At 39.5% G+C, this 24,077-nt stretch overlaps 1 protein-coding gene across 1 annotated transcript in view; it reads left to right on the forward strand.

The window, feature by feature from the left end:
* The window catches only part of rsrc1 (arginine/serine-rich coiled-coil 1), a 117,315-nt gene that overhangs the window by 44,412 nt on the left and 48,826 nt on the right, over positions 1–24,077 (forward strand). Inside the window, exons 5-6 of the mRNA XM_068317225.1 lie at positions 1,783–1,819; positions 17,924–17,975. Of these exons, the coding sequence (XP_068173326.1) occupies positions 1,783–1,819; positions 17,924–17,975 (89 nt within the window). The remainder of the gene's footprint in view (positions 1–1,782; positions 1,820–17,923; positions 17,976–24,077) is intronic.

Genomic DNA, 24,077 nt, shown 5'->3' on the forward strand with positions numbered 1-24,077 from the left:
GAAAGATGAAGAAATAATGCAAACGAGGAATCCGTGAAGGAGGAGGGATTGAGCAATGCCTTTCCCCTGTGTTAGATTGTTCCTCACTAATTGCGCTTCATTAGTGGATTACACACAGTCACCACGGTAACAAATGTCTTGCTGTCTGTTTGCCCATCATGTATAATGAATGTGTTGGGGTGTTGTCAGAATGTAATGTAATTACAGCGAAATGAAGTTGGCCGTAAGTGGTTGACTTGTCTGAATGTAGCTCATTGACTAAAGACAATACAAACAAACATGCTTTTCTTCTGATGACTTGTTCCTTCTTTTGTTGTTCTTTCCTTCATTTATCCTTATTTCTGTTTATCTTATCCATCCGTCTGTTTTCTGTCATTCCTTAAATATCAGTATTTATGAATATTGATGAGGTGGGAAATGTTTGTTTGGTCACACAGGTTATTGGATGGATGGATGGATGGATGGACTGAAGGAGGGGAGGAAGAGATGGATGAGACAGTATGTAATGTTAGAGATGGTTTAGATTTACACTGTGATGCTGCTGGCTGCATTAGCAACTGAAGCCTGTCGATAAGCCTTCCTCCCTTTCATCACAAGGCACGCACGCACGCACACACACACACACACACACATACACACACACACACACACACACACACAAACTCAATGCCAGGGTGGAGTTGTCAGTAACGGGGGCTAGAGTCGCGTTGAGGTGGGGGGCTGTTTGTGTTCTCTTGATCTGTTGATTTCCACTGCAGCAAATTTAAAATATGCCAGAATGGCATCTATTATTTACTGATAATTTGTTTTTTTGAAATCCGACTGCTTTCCCCACCACCCCTTTCTGGGCTCGCCTGTGATAATCTCAGACACCTTTACATTAATTCACAGATAATAAGCTCTCTTTTTGTCTTCCAAATTATGATAATGCTGCTAAAAGTGTGACGACAGTTTTAGTTACCTTTTGTCTGGTATCAGAAAATGCATATATCACCAAACATTTTGGTTAGAAACATTAAAATGAAGACATTTTCATAATTAAACCATGTACTGTATTATCAGTTTTTTACACAACCATTTATAACCTGCTTTCTTCAAATAAAAACCCAGTGAGGGTTGTGACGGTGGCTGACAGGGCCAACAAGTCCTGAAACCACTGGCCAACTCATCAACTGATGAAAGATGAAAAATTAATCAGGAACTGCATGATAATACATTGTCTGAGATTAATTTCCAAGCAAAAGTAATAAAAGATTTTGTGCTTTCAGTTTTCATCATCTCTTAATGTTTTTTTTAAACATAATTCTTTATCCAAAAGACAATAGAAATCAGTTTTGTATTGTGTGATTCCTGTGCGGAGTTTACATGTTCTGCGTGGGTTCTCTCTGGGTTCTCTGGCTTCCTCCCGCCTCCAAAAACATGTACTTCAGGTTAATTGGCCGTTCCAAATTGCCCGTAGGGGTGAGTGTGTGTGCGTGTTTGTATGTCTCCGTGTAGCTCCGAGGTGCACTGGCGTAGCGCCCTGAGTTTACCCCGCTTCACACCCTATGCCAGCTGGGATAGGCTCCAGCTCCCCGTGACCCACACAAGTGAATGAAGCGATCAGGAAAATGAATGAATAAATGAATGAATTGTGTGACTATGGTAACTTTTTGCTTATATTCTGGGACCAAACAACAAATCAGCTGGCTTGAAAAGTGTGTGAGTTTGTCTGCATTTGTTAAATGATATCTTGTATTGGCAGTTTAATTACAATAGGGGAAATCTGTTGTTGTGTTGCAGGGATGCCGGGAACATCAAAGACAGATTAGAACATCTGGTAAGTCCTATTTGATGGCCTCCTGTTATCATACACACACACACACACACACAAACACACACACACACACACACACACACACACACACACACACACACACGCACGAACACATGCACGGATGTGTACACATATGCACATGCGAGCACACTCACACACACACCCTCGGAGAGGGTCTCTTACCACATAGGCTGCTATTGTTCTGAAATGAAAACCCTTTTCTACGCTGTCTTTATTACTTTTTTTGTTTAGTTTTTTTACTGAACAAACTAATGGCAGCATAACATCTTCCCAGTGTGTGATTTCAAAAAGGAACTGTACATTATTCGCACAAAAGAGGAGTGTCTTATAATCCAGGAACACTGGTGTGGTGTGATGATTTTTTTCTGCATTTTACTGTGAAATATGAACCATATACAGCATCTGAACTCCTCCACCACAAGGGTGAGGAGCTTCCGGGTCTTGCATCATCTCCACAATTTTAAAAAATGTTACTTTTATTCTTTCTTTGAGTTTGCTGTTAAGTACTACTACCTGCAGTTTAAAACCTCCAGTTGTGAGTCAAACCTCATTTTGTGTGTTAATCTAGACATGGATTTGGGGTTGTTGCCACCTCTGCTGGCAAATCATAGGTGGAAGAACAATCAGGGCTTTGCACATGGATATGGCACATGGATATGCAAACTCGGTTTAGACATTGGGCTCCCTTGCCTGGCACTGTACTAAATCATATCTGCAAATTCATATGGTGATATCATTAAAGATATCATAAAATTGTTTTTCTTTTTGTCCTTCTTGCTCTTTCTGCAAGTGTGGAACCTTTCTTCAGTCTTCTCCCATCCATGAGTGAAGGACCTGCTGGAAATTCTCCTGGGACAGCCCTAAAAATTTAATGGCCAACATTTCCAAGGTTTCTCTTGCTACTTGCTTTAATATGGGGTCAGAGTACCATGCAACAAAGTCAAAAGGTTCTCTTTCCTCTTTTTGGGTGGGGAAGAACCCACGTTGACGTGCCCCATATTACAGTGGATGAATTATAGACAGGGGTCAGTGAAGGTCCTGGCTCTCTTTGGATGACACATGCCCTCCCTTTCTTGCCTTGCAGCATACTAAACCGCAGCCTCCAGCACCCTACGCAAATGATCCCCCCACCCCCACCCCTCGACACACACCACACAAATGACCCTGAAATTCTCACAGTTCATAGAGACATTCAAGATCCCGGATCCAGGAAAGGGCAAATCAAATGAAGCTGACCTCAGGGTAGACATCGTGAAGTTCAGTTGCAGAATCATTCTTTACTGTTATCATTGACAACGGAGGAATTTATGACTCTGCCATTCACAGATGCTTTTATTCTGTTGAACATTAGAATTCAGACACTGCATCTAAAATGGCAGATACTAAATATAGTGTACAAAATATTAATGGTCCAGTTTGGGTATGGACATGTAATTGATGTGGTGCTCCTTAAAAGGTTTTGTGAATTATTCAAGAGCTGATTATATGCATAAACAGCTTCAATCAATATGTTATATATGGGCTAACATTATGCAGTTTGTGGCCAGTATGAGCCTCCCTCTTAAAAGCAAGGGGAGGAATGAAAACTAATTTTCATATGACATAAGTGATACATAGTCCATGGTGGTACAGTATGATGCCGACAGGTATCTCTGCATGCACTTAATATACAGGAGAACTCAGAATTGATTTTTCATGTGTTCACACTGTAAATGTTGAATATACAGTATCTGTCATTTTATCCCTTCAGTTATAAATCACACATGATGTTAAAAGGAACAGAACTAGGTCTTGCGTAATGTTTCTCATCATTAGCTGGAAATTGTTTGACAGTGCTCCCAGTTTGCATTTTTTGGAATAGTTTTTCCATTAAACATTAGTTAGTATCTGTCTTCTGTTTTGGAGCTAGACATTACACACACACAAGCGCTCACACATACATGCAGACATATGTACAGTGCCTTGCAAAAGTATTGGACTCCTAAGAACTTTTTGACATTTTGCCACATTTCAGGCTTCAAACTTAAAGAATCAACAACATATGAGACACAATCGCGAAGTGGAACCACATTTACTCAAAATTTTATATTGTGTTTACAAATAAAAAACTGAAAAGTAGGACCTGCAAAAATATTGGCCCCCTTTGAGTTAATACTTTGTACAACCTCCTTTTGCAGCGATCACAGCCCCAAGTCTTTTTGGGTATGTCTCTATAAGTTTTGCTCATCCGGGGACAGATATATTTTCCCATTCGTCCTTACAAAACAGTTCAAGTTCCTTAAGGTTTGATGGAGATCATTTGTGCACAGCAATTTTCAGATCTTTCCACAGGTGCTCTATTGGATTGAGGTCTGGACTTTGGCTTGGTCATTCTAACACCTTTATGTGGTTAGTTTTAAACCATTCCATTGTAGATTTGGCTTTTTGTTTGGGATCGTTATCCTGTCGGAAGGTGAACCTCCGCCCTATCCTCAGGTCTTTTGCAGACTCCAACAGAGTTTCTGCCAGAATTGCCCTGTATTTGGCTCCATTCATCTTCCTATCAACTCTAACAATCTTCCCAGTCCCTGCTGAAGTCAAGTAACCCCAGAACATGATGCTGCCACCACTATGTTGGACAGTGGGGATGGTGTTTTCAGGGTGATGTGCTGTGTTACTTTTACGCCAAATGTAACGTTCTGCATTCAGCCCCAAAAGTTCAATTTTCGTCTCATTTGACCAGAGCAGCTTGTTCCACATGTCATCTGTGTTTCCCATGTGGCTTCTTGCAAACTCCAAACTGACCTTTTTATGGTTTTCTTTCAGAAAAAGCTGTCTTCTTGCTAATCTTCCATGAAGGCCATATTTATGCAGAATTCGACTAATAGTTGTCTTATGGACAGATTGTCTCACCTCAGCTGAGTATGTCTGCAGGTCATCTAGTGTGATTATGGGCCTCTTGGTTGCTTCTGTGCTTAGTTTCCTCCTTGTTTGGGCAGAAAGTTTAGAGGGACAGCCAGGTCTTGGTAGGGATGCAGTTGTTTTATGCTCTCTCCAGTTTGATATTATTGCTCGCACAGTGCTCCGTTAAAATATTGTGAAATCTTATTGTATCCCATTCCTGCTTTGAACTTTTCCACAACTTTATCCCGGACCTGCCTGGTGTGTTCTTTGGTTTTCGTGATGCTGTTTGTTCTCCAGTGTTCCTTTCACAGACCTTTGAGACCATTACAGAGCAGATGCATTTAAACTAAGACCAAATGACACATAGGTGCACTCTGTTTGTCATAGTTAGTCATTTAGGTCAACAATGGATCATTCAGAAGTCATCAGGGAGCTTCTGGAGTCGGTTGGGTGAGCTGTAAGAACAGGGGGCCAATATTTTTGCACGTCCTAATTTTCAGTTTTTTAATTTGTAAACACAATATAAAATGTTGAATAAATTTGGTTCAACTTCACGATTGTGTCTCACATGTTGTTGATTTGTAAAAAATATTTTCAGTTTTTTATCTTTAAGTTTGACGCTTGAACTGTGGTAAAAAGGCAAAAATGTCTTGGTGGGCCAATACTTTTGCAAGGTATTGTATATTGCATTTGTGTAAATTGGCCATTCTACCGAATTCATGCAACGTTCAGAGACACATTTTTTAAAAGTTGTTTTTTCCGCAAATACCTTGTCCATACATAAATTATGCCATGTTTCTACGGTACAAATCTCGAAGAGGCACAGTCAAATTTCATATACTAATGCCTTGCCTGAAGGGTTTTACAATTAAATCACTTCAAATCAATTTTTAAACAAATTTCAAAGTTTATTTTCCAAGACTCATTCAAATTTAAATGCAATCTTTTTTTGCAAAATGAATTACAGTGATCTTGAAGATCTCAAAATCTTCTTCTTCTCCTTTCAGATTTTCCCTTCAGGGGTCGCCGCAGCGAATCAGTTGCCTCCATCTAACCCTGTCTTCTGCATCATCTTCTCACACCAACTACCTTCATGTCCTCCTTTTTGGTCTTCCTCTAGGCCTCCTGCCTGGCAGTTCAAAACTCAGCATCCTTCTACCAATATATACATTATCTCTCCTCTGGAATTGTCCAAACCATCTCAGTCTGGCCTCTCTGACTTTATCTCCAAAACCTCTAACATGTGCTGTCTCTCTGATTTAGTCGTTCCTGATCCCACCCAACCTGGTCACTCCCAAAGAGAACCTCAGCGTCTTCATCTCTGCTACCTCCAGCTCTGTCTCCTGTCTTTTCCTCAGTGACACTGTCTTTAGACCAAACAACATCGCTGGTCTCACCACAGTTTTGTACACCTTTCCTTTCATTTTAGCTGAAACTTTTTTATCACACATCACACCTGACACTTTTCTCCACCCGTTCCATCCTGCCTGTACATGCTTCTTTACCTCTTTTCCACACTCTCCATTGCTCTGGACTGTTGACCCTGTTGACTTAGTGTTCACATACTGAAATGATAACCTTTAACAGCACCTCCAATCAGCAACTTATAAAGGGGACGGCTCCTTGCTCGAGGGTGCCTTGGCAGTGCTTGGTAGGTGACCTGACACCTCCCACTGTCAGTTCACACTCCCGGGTCTTGAACCACCAAACCTTCGGTCCCCAGTCCAAGACTTAGTGGACTGAGCTACTTCCGCCCCCAATCAGGATTATATTCATGTTTTATTATAATCATACATTATTTAGCACTCTGAGATTCTTAAGAATGAAATGTGATTCACAAATCAATATTATTATTATTATTATTATTATTATTATTATTATTGATAATAATAATAATTTAAATTCATTAAAAAACTTGATTAGTCCCCAAGGAGCAATTGAAGACACATAAAGCAGGATTGGTGCTCAAAAAAAGAAGAGTGGAAAAGCAAAAAACAAACAAACAAACCAGACCTAATGAACAGAAAGCCAACATTAACACTAAAATATACAATAAACAGATATGTACAATATAAAAAGGTATGTGCAAAGGTGTAATAAACAATATATCAAGACCCTCCATAGTGTGGTAGGATTATGTGTGTTGGTATGAAGGGTAGAAAAGTGCAAGCATACAGTGTGAACATTAATAGTGTAAACATAAACATTGTTTAATTATATAATAATTAAACATAAATACACTGTTTATTTGAAATAATAACTCCAAACCTAGTTAGTTGGTTTAAAATCTAGTTCAAAACCTAGTTAACAATAATAATTATTAAACACAAACAGTATAAACAAACAAACACAATAATTAAATAATAACAAATACATATCATTACCATGTTTGAGTATAATGTAGCAATAATGATGAGACATTGCCTCATATATGTAAAACGTAACATGTTGTTACTACCGTAATGATTATGTCACAAACGTAACGTTACAAATTGTTACAGTTGTGACTGTTATGGTTCTGACATTTTTAGACAATTTCTAGCATAACTCAAACATACTAACAAGTAAATGGCTAAAAACGGATATTTTAACAGTTGTACACACAACAAAACATAATACAGTGGTTCCTCTTCTTACAAAATTAATTGGTTCCGGAAGAAATTACGTAAGTAGAAAATTACGTAAGTAGGGATGCGTTTTCCATGCAAATGCCTTAATCCATTCCAAGCCCCAAAAAATTCTGATATAAATGTTTTATAAAGCATAAAAATGCATCAAAACATGTAACAAATACATGTTACGATTAGATTATTACACAATAAATGAGAGTTGTGCGTAATGTAAAAAACAAAGAAAAGAGTAAAGAATAATAAAATATAGTCATTTACCTTTTAACTGCTGTCCTCATTGTTTTTTGCCCTCTTTGGTTCATGCGGTCCTGCCCCACCATGCCGAACAACAGAGTAAATTCCAGTCTTCCTTTTAAACTTCTCCAACCACCCACGTGATGCCTTAAACTCCTTAAACTTCCTTTTGTTTAATACCGTGGCGATTGTAGATGCATTACGGCCATATTCTTTGGCGAGATCAACCAAACGCATCCCTTTGTTATCTCTTGCTTTGTACGGACAAAAAAATTCTTCTTAGTCTTTTCTTTTCCTCTTTTCTCCGTCACTTTCTTGGGGTCCATAGCGAATACTCTAAAAGTTAATATATTTACGTAAAACTATCAGAACACGTCATGGCTCGAGAGCCGAATGACAAGGACCCTGCATAAACACCGATCTAGCTCCACACAGAGGCCCCTCTTAGTCATTGGGATGCCAGGAAGATACTAGGTAATAGCCAATGGCAGAGCAGCTATGAGAAAGTTGCGTTCAGGAACCTGTGGCAGCTGCGAGTATCAGCCTGTACTGTATTTTTACCTTCTGTAAGTCGAAATTTCTTTCGTAACTAGAGGTAATATTTTCCTGCTGAGAAGTTTCGTAAGTAGAGACATTCGTAAGTAGGGGTACCACTGTATTTTGATTTGAGTCCAGGTATACGGACTTGTAGATAATTTGTGTACAGTTGTGACACTTATTAATGTAACATACTGATTTTTCAGAGTTTGGAACACATTTACTTATAAATGACAAGATATAATGACTCACCATGCAGCCACAAGGAACATGGATGCTGTGTAACTTCCTGGCCAAAAAAAAAACCTGAGATGTGTGGCTAAAACCAGGCTCCACCCACGTGGTAAAACAACTTGTGTTGGGGTTGTGATACAAAAGCGTGCGTCAGCATTTTTTGAATCGTGTTTTGTAATTTAAAAAAAAAACTGCAAAATGAATCTTAAAATTTTACATTGTTTAAAGTAAACCAAACATATATTTTAAAATATACCATTAGAAAAAAATGACCCCCCCCCCCAAAAAAAAAACTTTGAAGTATTATTTTCAGGGATTGAAATTTAGGGATTAGAGATTGGGGCAACTACTTCCCAATAGAAAGTACCTTGGAAGGTAACATAAATGATGAGTTCGTTTATATTTTGTTTAATTACTATTTAATTACAGTATTGTGTTTAACTAGATGACAACATGATCTTTGTGAATATTAAAAGTCTGAATGCTTAAGTAGTTTTTTATTGTGGTACAGCAATTTTCACGAATTCAGTGGAATGACCCATATATGTCTCTTGGAATTTTTATACCTGTATATGACAGCTTGAATTTATGGGTGTGTTTATGCTGATGGGGAGATTACTCCCCAGTAGCCAGCTGCCTGGGGAGTGCAAGACTCTGATTAGGATTTGGGATGGAGCACCATAAATAATGACACTCGTCTCCCTCTGAGATGGAGTTGCAGAGCTGTTCGACATGTTGTTTCCCTCTATTCCTCACACATATATCCCTGTAGGTTTCTAAACAGGCATTTATTGCATTCTCATGATGTACTGGTCTGATTAGTGCATCAGCCAAATTGACATTTGTCATTGTGTAGCCTAGCTCAAGTCATATACTCAGCTTCCTTGAACTGGGTCTCTATCAAGGAATCAGTTTTTATTCTTACTGATGATAATTTACTCCCTAATATTAATTGAAATCACTCGTAATAGTGGCAATTCCTGCACCTGATTTTACGAGTATTAAACAAGTGAAATAGTGAATAAATAATATGTGAATATAAGTAAATAAATGGGCAATAAAGATTTATTTGGTCAGAGGTTTGCTGTATTCTTCATGGTTGCTTTATTTTTGTATCTCAGCAGAGTGACTGAATGGGATTAATAGTGATCCACAGACAAAGACTGAAGTTAATTGCTCCCAGTGCTCTGCTTCAGGTTATGCTTTGTACACATGTGCACATGCTACATCCAAGTGCACACACACACACACACACACACACACACACACACACACACACACACACACACACACACAAAATTATTGAAGTTTGAGTTAAATGATTCCTTGCTCTGGGAGAAACGGAGGGATGCAGAAAGAGGTGGCCTACAGCGGTTAATCAATCCAAATCTACAAGTTCTTAGAGAGAAGTAGAGGAAAGTCGGCCCCACTCAGTCGATACACAAGTAGTCGGTATCATCAGGATTAGTGGCTCAATCAGCAGCTGTACCCATTGTTTTACTGCGTACATTGCACTTACTTGCACAATTTGAGAGAGGAAAATAAAGAAGAGGGGTGGGAGCCACAGTTACATCTCCATAAATCTATTAAGTGTTTTCTGTTCCATTGAAAAGCTTAAATTCATCTTTTTAAAAGTTAACTTATAATTTCACTACTATCAGGATGGTGAAAATTGAATAAAATAATCCTAGAAAATATCATAGAATCTTATCTTACCCCTTGTTATTTAAAAGTTATGATGGAGCTGGAATATATGAACAAATGTAAAGTTACAAACATTTCCTCAACTTTTTAAATTTTTTTTGACTTTGGTCTTTTTGACCAAAGCTTTAAACTTTAATGTATTGTGCACCACAAGAAACTGTGTTTATTTAATCTGAAAAGGCATGTAGAGGAGAAGTGGTCTCTCGTGTAGATTTGTTATTAGACTGATGTACACAGGGCCTTCTTTAGGGATGGCTGATGCCATCAAATCAACCCTGTGTCCCTTGGTGAGTTGAAAAGTTTACAGAGGCAGATAGCCTTGTTAGGCGACTGACAGACAAGCAACAGCAGCTGTAGCTTGAGGACAGCACCGGTAACCTGGTATCACTGTTAGCAGTCATGAATTAACATGATGTTTCAGTGTAACAAGGAGTTGAGTTCAAAGGACAGTATCAGATGTGATTTCTTTAATCTTCTACCATGTTGCCAGACTATAATTGTCTTATTAAACATGTTTGCTCTATCTCTTGCTGTATCGCTTTCTTTGCATTACTTTGTCTTTCTTCGTCTGTAATGTGATTGCATAGGATAAAGAGGGGGAAACCGCTCAAATGCAGATACTCTGAACAGATAAAGGATGGCAGAGGGAGGGGTGACAGGGTTGTTGATAATCTGCAAACAGATTTCCATGCTTATTACACTAACGATTTCATGATACGCATTTGATGTAGCGGCGGGGGGTTGGGATCGTGTTGAATCATGAGCGGAGGGGGTAGGGCGGCGTTTTTGTCCGTCTCATCTCGTCGCCGCGGCCAAATGATGGAGTAATTTGAGTGACCTCTGACTTGAGGCAGGGCAGGACGTTTTGTCTCCTTTTCATATGTTCCCATCACTGTTTTGCCTTCCATTCTGCTGCTTGTCTCACCATGGCTCATTCCATGAGTGTTCCCAAAAACAAAACAAACAAAAAAATCCTTAACAAAAGAAAGATTGCATTAATTTTCAAATGATGATATTACATTAGGCACAGAGATCCCATACATCAAAATGTGAGAACTACTCCCCTACTGTATGTGCTTCATCTTAATGGTATCGCTGGATGTCAAGGGCATGGAGGAAATTAAATCGGAAAGTGCAGATAGACCAAAGAAGATATTATCTCTGGATGATTGCAGTTTTGATAGGTATTCCAGTGAATTTCATTTTCTCCGGATGGGGAGAAGATGAGTTAGCCAGCACATTTGCTCATTTTTCTTCTACATGATTTATGTGAGTTGAGTATAAAACTCTTCTTCTACCCCCCACCCCCAGCTCGCATCCTCCTTTATCGGGAACCATACATACATGCATGCACATACACACGTGAGTAAATTACTGCCTTTGAGTTGTATCTTGACTCGTGCTTTTCACATGACTCTATGCCTGGCTTCCTGTCATATAGTTGTATGTGGGGAAAATTGCACTGCAAGAGGTTTGTGTGTATTTGTATACACGTGCATGTTTTGGTGCGTGTGTGTGTGCTTTTTCTCGTGTGAGATGGCAGGAGAGCTATCAGCGGGAATGATTCCAGGGAGATGTGGGAGTGTCATTACTCAGACTTGTTTACATTCTAAATACGTAATGAAATCTTGTTGGTAATAATGACGGGAATAAAAGTTTGGGAAATTGTAAAAGTGGTGAAGTTTGAGAAATGAGCCCCGGCCTGTGAAATAGCATTTGGGGGCAGGAAACGACATTATTATGCAATGCTCCTGCCTGCCTGAGACATGAAGATGAACTGCTGGTGGGCCATAAAATGCTGTTAGCCCTAGCCTGAAGTATGGCACATTGTAAAAGAGCCCTGATCCCATATTGCCATTATATATAAAAGTATAGCCATACACAACATTATTTTTCATATAAGATGAGCTCAGATACAGTGGCTCAGGTCCCCCAAATACATACACTGATAGGCAGATTCCCCCCCTCCTTATAAAATATATAAATAAACATATTGCCATGGAGCCCATCTCTGCCCTGATCTTATAGACCTCGATATTAAAAACAGAAATATTGCATTTTCTAGGGGCTCTGTTTTCCCCTGTCCTCTTTTGGGTTTGGGATATATCTGTTTGTTTGGGGCTGGGAGGTGGGGCTGTAAGGGCAAAGAGGAAGAGGAGATGAGGAAAAAGCACAAGCGAAATGCAGCAAATGAAAGAAAAAGAGAACAGATGAATAATGAAAAATGGAATGAGATGAATATTGAACGTATTAAGTCCAGAATAAAGAGAGTTAGATGAAGTTAGGGCTGCATGTCTGTTTATTGACAGATAATAATGGTTACCCTGGTGTAATTAAGATTAATGTGGTAATGATGTCATTGATTGATATCACATGTTGCTTAAGATAGGATTTTTTGGGATATGTGGAACAGTAACCGTGTTCTTTTTATTCATTTGAGTTCTGGAGATTTTGGTGAGATTAACAAAGATTTGGATAATGTAGAATGTTTCTGACTTTGAGAGAAATTTTTGTAAATAATTAATGACAACAGTGCAGTTTGTTTGGTCATTTCGTCCTGTTAAACTTTGCTTCTCCCACTACCATTATAAGGAAAGTAAAAATCTAGCAGGTTTTATTTTCTTATATTTGAGACGCTTTGGGAAGTTATGCTGTAAAGGCATTGATCTGTCCCCTTTTATCCATTTATGTATTTATTTATTTTTCTCCTTATTTTATTTTTTGTAAAATTTCTCTTTTTTGCGCTAAAATTGTTATAATGTAACCTGAAAATCAGTTGTAATTTTCATGCACAAAGCAAGTGTTATGTAACAGGTTTGGTGCGGAGACATTACACCTCAGTGATAAAACAGTGTCCTAGTGAACAACCCTTCATCACCAAAAAAGACCAAATTGTGTAATAAAAGGTTTGGTAGTTTCACTGTCACCACTGGCTAACATCCACCTCCTAGCTGCAGCATTGACAAGTTATAGTCGTCTTGCTTTGTTTTGTGATGGAGGGAGTGAATCAAGCAGCGGGACAGTGGCCTGACTTTCTTACCACAGGCTGGCCAAAGCTGACCTGACCTGCTCTGTTTCTTTGTGACTGCTTTTCCAGCCACCTTTTTTTTAAAAATCTTCTGACCCATCCTGCTTTGCTTTGAATGGTTGTCCTCAGGTCTAATAATGGTGATAATAATAAACCATAACATGACTACAAATAGATGACATTTCCTGCTGGCAGTGCCTTGTTATGCACAGTGTAGCATTGTTTTTACAGAGCTTAGAGAGGGTTATTTATTTTTCTAAAGAGACATGTTTATTTTTGACTAATGGCACAGACACTGGGCACTTGAGTTCAGCTGAGCATGTCTCAGTATGTCTGTCATCGCTTCAGTGAGGTAGGCAAACAAGCTGGAGGTCTACCGTGAGCGTACTGGACTTCCTGTCACATTTAGGGCAGAGCCGAGTGGCCAAGGGTGTCAATGTTGGTAATAGTAGATGTCTGTGTAGGTTCTCAGTTAATCCTGGTAATAGTTGGCCAGGGAAAGAAGGACATGGACCCAAAGGTTGTTCATTTTCACTCCGGATAAAGGGAAAAAATTGTTGCCTACGTTGCTGCTTACAATACCAGCATGAATAGATTTCATTAACACATGCATGCTTCTCTTACCAAATATTACAGTCATAAGGCACGAGAGACATAAATCTCAAAGCCGGTCTACATGAAACTCAGTCTAATTTACCCACCTGCATTCTTCTGCAGAAAATTAGAGTTTGAGATTTTCTATCAGGCTGTTCTTCATGTTTTACAAAACTGTTTACATGTGTACATGTGTGTGCAGGAAAAATAGTCTTCAACACATGTACCACGATCTTTAATATACAACTCATTTGAATGATCGAACTTCCACTATTATCGTGGTAATAGATGATAGGATCCATATGTAAATGTTATTTTTATAAAAAAAGGTGTTTTTGGTCTTCATAGGTTAAATTTTCTTGTACGTGTAAGTTCTGTATTTGTTTATTCGCCATGGTGTATTAATAGTACCGAATGTTCATTTGATTGACACATATTTTATGCGATCAAATATTTGTTATTTAATTAAGATTAATTATTTTAATTACGTTAATGGTTTGCAAAGTGTTTAGTGGAGAATTGTCGTGTGTTTGTAAAACAGGTTTTTGTTTTTTAAATTTAGTCTGGTATTGAGCTCCAAGCCTGCTCATTTAACGTGACACCACTCACCTCTCACCATATTAGTCAGTCACCCCACCTTTGAATGCGACTGTTGGGAATACCCACAGCTTTGAGTTTGAGATGGACGTGTGACGATTGGCCAAGGAGTGATTGATTCATCTTCAGTTTTCAGGTTGCTGTTCCTGCCTCCACTACAAAACCTCTTTGCCCAAGTTCTTATTTATGTTGTCAGCATTAGAGTAGTGTGTTTACTTCACCTGCTTGAAGTAAACAGAGCCAGCCTTGTCTTTTCTTCTGTCCTCCTCTTTCCTTACAGGGTGTTAAATGTAAAACCCCTATACGGAAGGAACTCCACATTTCCAGTACAGACACTAACTTTCTCTCTCTTTACACACACATACACACACAAAAACCCACACACACCCACACCGACACTTGTTTGTTTGTGTGCAGGCGGCAAAAGGTGACAGTCCCCAACCCCCAAGAGAGAGTTAATGGGTATGTGTTTGGGGGGGAGAGCTCAATTAACGCCTTCTTATTGTTTACTAATGAATTACACTCAGACAACGTGGCTGTGTAAATTAGAGAGAAAAATAATCAGTTTGTAGTGAAGTAAAAGCATGCCATTGTGTGTGTGTGTGTGTGTGTGTGTGTGTGTGTGTGTGTGGGTGTGTGTGTGTGTGTGTGTGCATGCGTGCTTTGGTGTGGGTTTTTCATCACTATGTTTCATCGTGAGCTAAAATTGAAGTGCATTTATCTTCACTTGTGACAATAATTTGATGCAAATTAACGTGCATTAGCACAGCAATCATTTTCCTCTACAGACAGGAAGCACAAAGTTGATTCTGTGGTTTGGCTTTTTTTCTACTGTCCTTTCTGCATTTAGTTAACTATTGAGTCCCGCATGGAAGAAAATGGATGTGCAACTCCCTGCTAAAATCCTCATGATTCAGTCGGTGTAATATTCACAGGAAAAAAAAACAATTTACATCATGCCTGGATACACAGACCAGTACTCTTTCTGACATTGTTAAATATTTTTAGACCAGTATTGAAAAACAAAATTCACAATGTTAATCTGCTACTTTATATAGATATAAAGCAGACAGCTTTACATCTTTCAGACTGTGGTACATTCCCAACAGCTGTCATGAATGTACCACAGTCTGAAAGGTCTACCCATCCTGGCATTAAGTTTACTTGTTCACATGCTGAACTCAAGTCTATTGCTGCTGGTTCAACCAGATTACATGCGTAGATAACTTTTTAAAAATTATTCTTTTTTTTTTTATAGGAGTATCTGATTCATGGATTTAAAAAAAATAATTATATACTGTATTATTATTATCCCCGCAGGGAAATTAGTGGCACACTCTAGTTAGTTCAAATCATGCATATATACTGTATGTATGTACAGGCCCTGAACACACAACATCCCCATCGGGATGTCAGGTGATATTCTACAAATATGACTACAAAAATACTTTTAATCAAAGGTGGCTTTCTGAAAGTGTCTCACCTCTGGCCACACTCTTGTTATTGGTGTTGAGGCAAATGTTTTTCAATTTACTGTGAAGAAAAGTTGTTTTAATATCTCATATTATCGAGTCAAGCACAAGCAGGTTACTGGAAAGTTTCAGCAGTGAAAGACAATGCTGCAGTAATTTTCCAGTAGTTAAGTGTTGCATTACTCACTGCTAGCTACTGTGTGCACATATGTGCGTGTGTGTGTGTGTGTGCGTGTGTGTGTGTGTGTGTATGTTTGTGTGTGTGTGTATGTTTGTGTGTGTGTGTCTAATGAGGATGCATAGACTTACATGACTCACATGCCTCAAGGCCAATGTAAACAAATGCTAATGCAATTACAGAGGGGGCGTCGTAATAAACTGTAACTAAGATGATTGCACAGCACAGAATGATCAGGTTAGTTGTGATGTGTTATCGCTTTAAATGATTGCACCAAGACTGATTTCTGTGTTTAGATTTTCAGTGTGCTAAAATTTACCCATTGGTTGGGTTTGAATCCTGTCCAGGGACGTTAGCTTTCTAAAAGCGTGAGGGAGAGAGTGAGTGTGAGTGTGAGTGTGAGTGTGTGTGTGTGTGTGTGTGTGTGTGTGTGTGTGTGTGTGTGTGTGTGTGTGTGTGTGTGTGTGTGTGTGTGTGTGTGTGTGTGTGTGGGTGTGGGTGTGTGGGTATGTGGGTGAAGACTTCTAGTGTTTCTATTCTCCAGAGTAATAGTGATTAGTAATTTTAAGCTGTTGGGAAGCGCCAGCCAGTGTAATCGTTATACAGTATGTCACTTGCTACAGAGATGCACATTCACACGCGTACACACACATCTATGTTGCCTTAAGTGTGTATCAGTCTGTCTGCTGCGCCTTGATGTGTGTGTTCCATCTAGAATATAGCACCCTGACATTGCTACTTTAAAGGGGGTCATTATATTTCCCTGGCTGCCAACAGAAAAATGACGTTTTTACAAAGTGACAAGTTTACAGTTTGATAAATCAGGTTTTTTGCTGTGGGTGGGGCGGGTATGTGGGAGATGGAATGACGGTAAGACGAGCCAGGTTGTCTGTGGAGGAGGAGGAGGAGGAGGGAGAAAGTGCTGCCTGTCAGCGACGCCCCGGCCCTGTCGTCTAAATGATGCTCCCAGGCAGCGGATTCAGATCCCATCCCCATTAGCATTTAATTTCTCTCTAATCTTACACGCCGTCTCCACTGCTGCATGGTAAGGAGGGCCGCTGTGTCACAGGAGTGCGGAAAAACCTCCAAATGCAATCTGCAAATGTTTTAAAATCCATGCCGCGTCGCAGCCATCATTCTTCCATGACAATTAAAACCTTCAAATCCATCAGCAGTGGTATTGGAATTACAGCTCGGCCCTTTGGAGGCTATGTCAGGAAAAGGGGCTGCCCCTCCTAATATAGCTGTCAAAGCACAAGCCCCTCCCTCTTTCATCGCTGCTAAGTGTTCCTAATTCTCTTGCTCTCACACACGCACAGACACACGCACACGCACACGCACACTAACACACATAAGTGCACACTGGGAAGGGGACTATGTTGTGTGTTTGGCTGTGATCTTTGTAAAATGTGCTCTCTGTGCCCTCTTATCCAACTCTCAAAAGACTTGTTACAGCAGCTTTTGTTTTCTCTTTTCTCCTCTCTCTCTCTTTCTCTGTGTCTCTAAAGTTCTCTTCATCTCAACCTCATTGATTCTCCCTGGTGTGTCAGAGATGTTGTTGCTTTCTGTTTTTCCACTAGCAGGGCTTTTTCAGACGACTCAACTAGTAGATATGTGAAGTTGTCCCTTGGTGCTCCACACGGACAGTTTCACTGTAATAGTTGCAGTTAAGGATTATCATGGGTAAAATATATATCCACCTAAGGGAGACAACAGTTTTAGAGCTATATTGCATGCAGTAGATAATGTGTCAGTGTGGAGACTGTTAGCCCTGTCATGAGCTACATTTTGCAGTTCCTCAGCCTGCAGGTTGATGTCACACACAAGTTGATCATGTAAGACCGCCACACTCAGGAAATCCCTCTCTCCTCAGCCAAATACTGAGGCCCTACTGGCTTGACTATTCTATAGGTGACATTTTACCTGGTAAGTATTAGAAACTAATAAAATACCACACTGTCGACTAATTTTCTGTCTTTTCCTTGTGTCTTGCAGACTCCAGCAGAGCAGGCTAAAGTTCGAATGCATCTAGTCTTACAGGCTGCAGGTAAGTGAATGAGTCTTTATCCTTTACTCTCATCTTTTTTATGGTTTTCTTGCCATGACCTGTCACATGTGGATCATGGCCAACCAACTATTTCATTTAGACATGCTATAATTGGAGGCAGTGTACTAAAATACTGTGAAGAGCAGCTTCAGTTTGAGGTTTGCTTGTGTTTATAGTGAAATATCATAAATTTATTTTATTTTATGGTTTGAGAATTTATTCTTTAGTGTATGTAACATTATGTTTCAAAGGTTTCTATTTTACTGAAACAGAAAATAGTTTAAAGTTTACCACATGAGGAACTTGATGTGGTATCGGTGTATTAATAGGTGGAGGAGAAGCAACAAGGAATTAGAAAAACAAAACTATTTACAATTTACATTAAGGTTAGGTATATGGTTGGTGTTTACTGGGAAAAAAAAATCTAAAGAGTAAATTGTGTTACTGTGTTATGGTATGAGATTACATTAAAATAAATTTTAAATTAAATTTATGTGTCGGAAATTTTAGTAAAATATTTATACTATTAAACTAGTGGAAACTCGTGGAAATTCCACGATAAAATAATAATATCAGACTTCATACCAAACATATGAAAACAAATGTATTGGTATTATATACCAAGCGCACCCAACATAGTCAAAAATCAACGTAGATGAATATTAGCAGGTTAACTAGAGAAAGAAAGCTAACTAATTGTGAGATTGGGAAAGAGCTAACGTTAAAGGAAAAGGCACCTGTCAAAAGAGCAAGTGGAAAAGAAATTTTAGAGAAGTGATAGTTTTGTTGGCTGACTACATGAACAGAACTGTAGTTCTGTAGTAGTAGTTACTTAAAGACCGATGGATACTACATCGATTGTCCCATTCCAAACGGAAACCATAGCTGGACAGACTGTTCGTGCTAGCTAGTTAGTTTCACTCAGAATTCATTGCCGTTTCCTGTGTCGTTCCTGCTGTTTGGACTTTCTGCTCAAAAACATGAAAATTGTTGAAACAGTTATGACACTCTAAAATTATATTAACTGCCATGTATAGTCATTTCTTCTCCTAACATAGCAGATACCTTACGCCATATTGTTCACATGATTCCGTCTGGCAGGGCCGTGATTGGTTGGGCGCTTGATTGACAGGTAGTGGGTGGAGTTGGTGACAGTGTGACAACGTGAGACTTTCAAGTGAGCTTATTCAAATATGTTGGTGGGAATAGCAAATTATAAGGAGAAAATTCAAAGTGTCTTATAAAATATCACTAAAAAGAATTAAACTAAAATAAAACAGAAAACAGTGTTGGCAGTGATATTTAAGAGTTAAACTAGTCCAGTCACCGGTGAACACAAGTCAACCTGTTCAAGACGCCCCCACTGACCGAGTAACCCACACCACCTGTACCTCTATGACCCAGTTTATTCTAGTGGTCTAAAACAGGCTGTAATTAGTTGCTACGTAAGCAGCTACAAACTTACACAGACAATCACATACACACACTCTCTGGCTTTACAGTTTGAGTGCTCCTGGATCTGTGTTCTATGAAGCTTAATTTCAAACACTCCTCCAAGTACATAAGTCACACATGTCACCATGCACACCATGTATATATTCCAGTGTGTGTTCGAGAAGTGGACTTGCTGGCCAGATTTGACAGGCAAAGATTGACTGTGGAGAAAGATGCCTTCATGTTTACAGTCATACACACACACACACACACACACACACACACACACACACACACACACACACACACACACACACACACACACACACACATACACACACAAACGGCCTCTAATTTCACCCCGGGTAATATATGAAAGACCCAGACATCTATACATCACCCGTAAAGCAACCAGCAGCCACAGACTTACCTCACATTAGACTCGCTGTGGACCAGAGCACAACTCTTCAGGCCCCTGCTGTGACTTCACTGATTTGAATGTTGTAAGGCATATTTAACCTAATTTATTATATTTCAGATTGTCTGCATGTAACTTACATGTGGGGATTGAAGATGTTTTGGATTGGACAATTATTTTAAATCAGACACCCCCCCTCCCCCTCCCCCCTCCCCCGAGTCTCTGCCCTGCCACCTCAAGGCTGATGTTGTACTAATGGTGGTTAGGCATCATAAAATTGAGCAATATGGCTTTGAGTGTTGTGGGACAGACTGGCGCATACGTGGGCCCAGGGCCAGATGTGGGAGGGGAGAGGGTTTAATACACTGGACATGTCTCTGGTTTTCCTCTCCTTCCTATCGGCTTCTAGAAGAACAGGTTTATGGCTCGTTCAGAGTGACTCCACTGGAGAGGCCTGACTGGCCTCTACCAGGCCTTCAGGTGCTCATGATCTTACTGCTCTTGAAAATCAAAAAAATAAAATTTGAATAACAAAACCCTAATAATGCAGTTCATATTTGGTACTCCAACTGATTTATAATGTTAGTTGAGCGTTATGCTCTGCTTTCTGTCCTCTGGCATTGCCCCCGCTAACTTCGTAAAGATTAAATTAAAATAGTGTCAGGAATATCCATTTATCTGAAGTCCTCTGACCCCACAGGCGCTAAGTCACTGGCTCCTAAATCTTTTGACTTCATCCATCTTGTCCATCTCATTTTCTTTTCTCTTGGCCATCTCTATTTGTTCTCTCATTCTCAATATTAGCATCTTTGTTCTAGTGTTGTCAGCAGACAGAGGGAGATAGATAGGGAAGGAGGGAGGGATGGAGGGCAAAAAGGAAGCAGCAGATGTTGGGAGTTGTGTGAATGTTAATGTCCTGATGTAGCCATGGAGCTTAAGCCTCCTCCTCCTTCCCTCTGTTCCTCTCTGAGCACCCGCCAGGCTTTCTCTCTCGGGGTTTCCTGACATCCTTAAAGCCTGTGGCTCTCCAGTCCTCTCCTCTTCTCTTCTCTCTTCCACCTTTTTCTCTCCCATCCCCTCCCTCCACTCACTCCCTTCTTTTGTCCATCTATGGACTCTCTCTAGTCAGTAGAGAGCAGATCATCCCATGGCTAAAGCGGCTCAAGCCTTTGTGTTGGGGGGCTCTGTGGACCTGTAATGAGCCCCCTCGGCTGGCCCGCTGGCCTGCTTAGCTCTCACTGGGGCTTTCAGTGTGTGTATGTGGATTGGGATGAGGAGGTGAGAGAGGGAGGGCAACACTAGGCCCCCAATGAAAGAGCTGGATGGATATGTTTATGGGTCACTTCCTGCTTGGCCTACATATCAAACACCCACGAACACACACATACACACACGTGCTTGTATGAGCAGGCAAGGACACACTACAGATTCACATGCTAATTTAATTTATTCACAATCAGCATAACATATACAAAATTTTGAAATAAAATATTAGTCATTAAATTTGAAATACTTTATTACAAAGAAAAAATATTATTTTTTCTTTTTCATTTTTACTGCTTGTCCCATCTGAGGGTCTTATTTCAGTCTACATTATCTTGATTGCAGGGAAACTTTCTGAGCATGTTGAGGACAATCAGCTGCTTACAGACAGATAGAATTGATGGATGGCAAAGAGCAAAAGAGAGAGTTTATGTAGAACCTAACATTCTGTGCTTTGTGGCTGTTTTGCTTGTTCTGCTTTTGCACACATCCAGTCAGGACAGTCTTACATATCTATTATCCCATTTTCTTTTCAGCTACTTGTTCGGTTCTTAGCTCTTTTCAGAGGGATTTCCATTTCCACTCAAATGAGCATTAGCTTTGTGTGCGGCGGCGGGCCTCTCCTTATCCACATGTCAATAGGGAGTGTTTGCAGCACACCTACCAAAGACCTGAAGGCCAAGGGTCATCAAAACCTCCGTCTTCTCTCTGTTTGAAACATTGACAGCAGTAAAACAAACAATTCTTAAGATCTCATCAGAGGTCTGAACTTGGCAGAGGCTCAGAGATCTGAATTAACCTCTACTGGTTTGTCTTAGTTTGATACCTGGCTGAAGTTAGTAGGGAGACATGTTTTCATATCAGGTTTTTGTCTATATGTAACTGTCTCAGGACTTACAATTTGCTTCTAAACAAAACTACACACTTTTTTTTTTCTTGTGCTAAAGGTGTAAAAGTGTCGAGAGAGTCTGTATGGCTGAATTCTTTAATGGAAAATTTAATGTTCTGGCATACTTAAAAATGACATACAAACATTTAAGTGAATGATGCAAATCACAACTGATATTACTACAACAAATTAAAGATTTGTTGTTCCAGCGCTTTACCTTTTGATACTATTTTTAATGCAAGATTAAGATTTAATACTAACAAATCTGTGCCCAGTTTCAGTTTTATTTACAAATGTGAACATCATTTAAAACAACAACGACACATAAATGTGTCATTTCCAGGAATCATCAACATTTTTTAATCAAAATTACTTAGCTGTAACTTATTTTCTGGAGTCACATCCAGTGAAAAGTGAAATCCCTCAATAAATAATGTTCCATTGAATAGTCCTGGCATATTTCACATTATCAATAGGTCTTGATTATACAAAAACATTGAGCGAGATATCAAATAATTCCACAGCCGGAGTAGATCAGGCTTTTTGTTGCACATTTCCGTGATGGGTTTGTGTCAAAGAAACCTGTCCAGGAGGTGATCTAATGAAATTACACTTTAAGGATTGTGAAATGTTTTTGGTCTTGTTGGTAGCTTATCCTAGTGCCCAAACTTACCAGCATCAACTGATCACAGTAATTCTTCCTCAGTACATACACAGGGCATTAAATAGCCTTTCAGTTGAAGCAGTAGTTCTGAAAACACACACACACACACACACACACACACACACACACACACACACACACACACACACACACACACACACACACACACACACACACACACACACACACACACACACACACACACGCACACACACTTTTCTGTTGTGCGTCTTTGCTTCATCTTCCTTGGGCTTCCAGTACGTGCTATCCCTCCCACCGCCCCAGCCCTTCCCTAAGGCCCTGACAGATGTGTGCTGAACAGACCACATACATGGAGGGTGTCACCTTACCCCCTCTGGAACTAAAGGGCTAATGCACCACATTTAGGAGACTGCCGCCCTTTGTTCTGCCAGGATAGGAGGTGACGGGGAAGGGGAGACCAACATAGCTCTTTACATATCATAAGTCTCCTTATTTATTGCCTCTGAGCAAAATTTTTTCAACATTAATTTCTTTTCCTGCTTTTAGAATTTTTACAATTATTCTTTGCCACTCTTGTACTTTCATTGTCATCCCCTTTAGTTTATTCTGTTATTTAAATGTATCTTCTCTGGAATGCAGCACTGGAGTTGTTATTGCCGTCACTCTGGCACCACTTATTTTGTGATGTGACTTGTTTGTCACAAATGATCCAGTCAGTTACGATCTTTAGCTCAAAGGGATTTTCGCGTTAACACACAAGGGGATATCCAGTAATAATTTTTGATTCATAGTCTCCTTACTTAATGTGTTATTTTATCAACACAAGCAGCACGCTTTTTGACGGAACTGCAATTACTACATGTTTTATAATCACAACAGGGGATTTTTGAACTAGAAGCTTGACAACAGTTTGCCTCAGAGATGGTGTGTGAGTGTGTTTGTTAGGGAATTATGTTTTTTTTTAAAATGAGATATAAGACTATTTGCTTTTAATTTACTTCCTATTGAATTGAGTTTCTGATTTAACAGCAAAGGTTCAGTAAAAGAAAAGAAATAATAAAAAATAAAAAATAAATTAAACAAGTTGAATATAAAATTCCTAATCGTTAAAATAATCACATCGTTTTGGGATTAAATAGCCTGGTCCTTAAACTGGATTTACACATGATTTTCCTGCAACATTTTAAACCACCAGTGTTAAAAGCTTTTAGTCAGCAGAGATTTTTCAAGGTAGCTTCGTGATAGGCATTATTTTGATCCTAATTAATTATTTTTTTAAATGCAGGAATGTTTTTGTAAAACATTCAAGTGTAAAGCTAGAAATGTACCTTCTGCCACATTATAATGAATAAATGAAGCTATTACATGGCAGCAACAGAAATCCCCTTTACATCTGTGCAGGAATGCGTCTCCTGTTGTCCTTTGGGAGGATAAAGGCGCAGGGATGTCCTA

Source organism: Antennarius striatus, chromosome 6 (assembly GCF_040054535.1).
Source record: "Antennarius striatus isolate MH-2024 chromosome 6, ASM4005453v1, whole genome shotgun sequence".
Classification (NCBI taxonomy): domain Eukaryota; kingdom Metazoa; phylum Chordata; class Actinopteri; order Lophiiformes; family Antennariidae; genus Antennarius; species Antennarius striatus.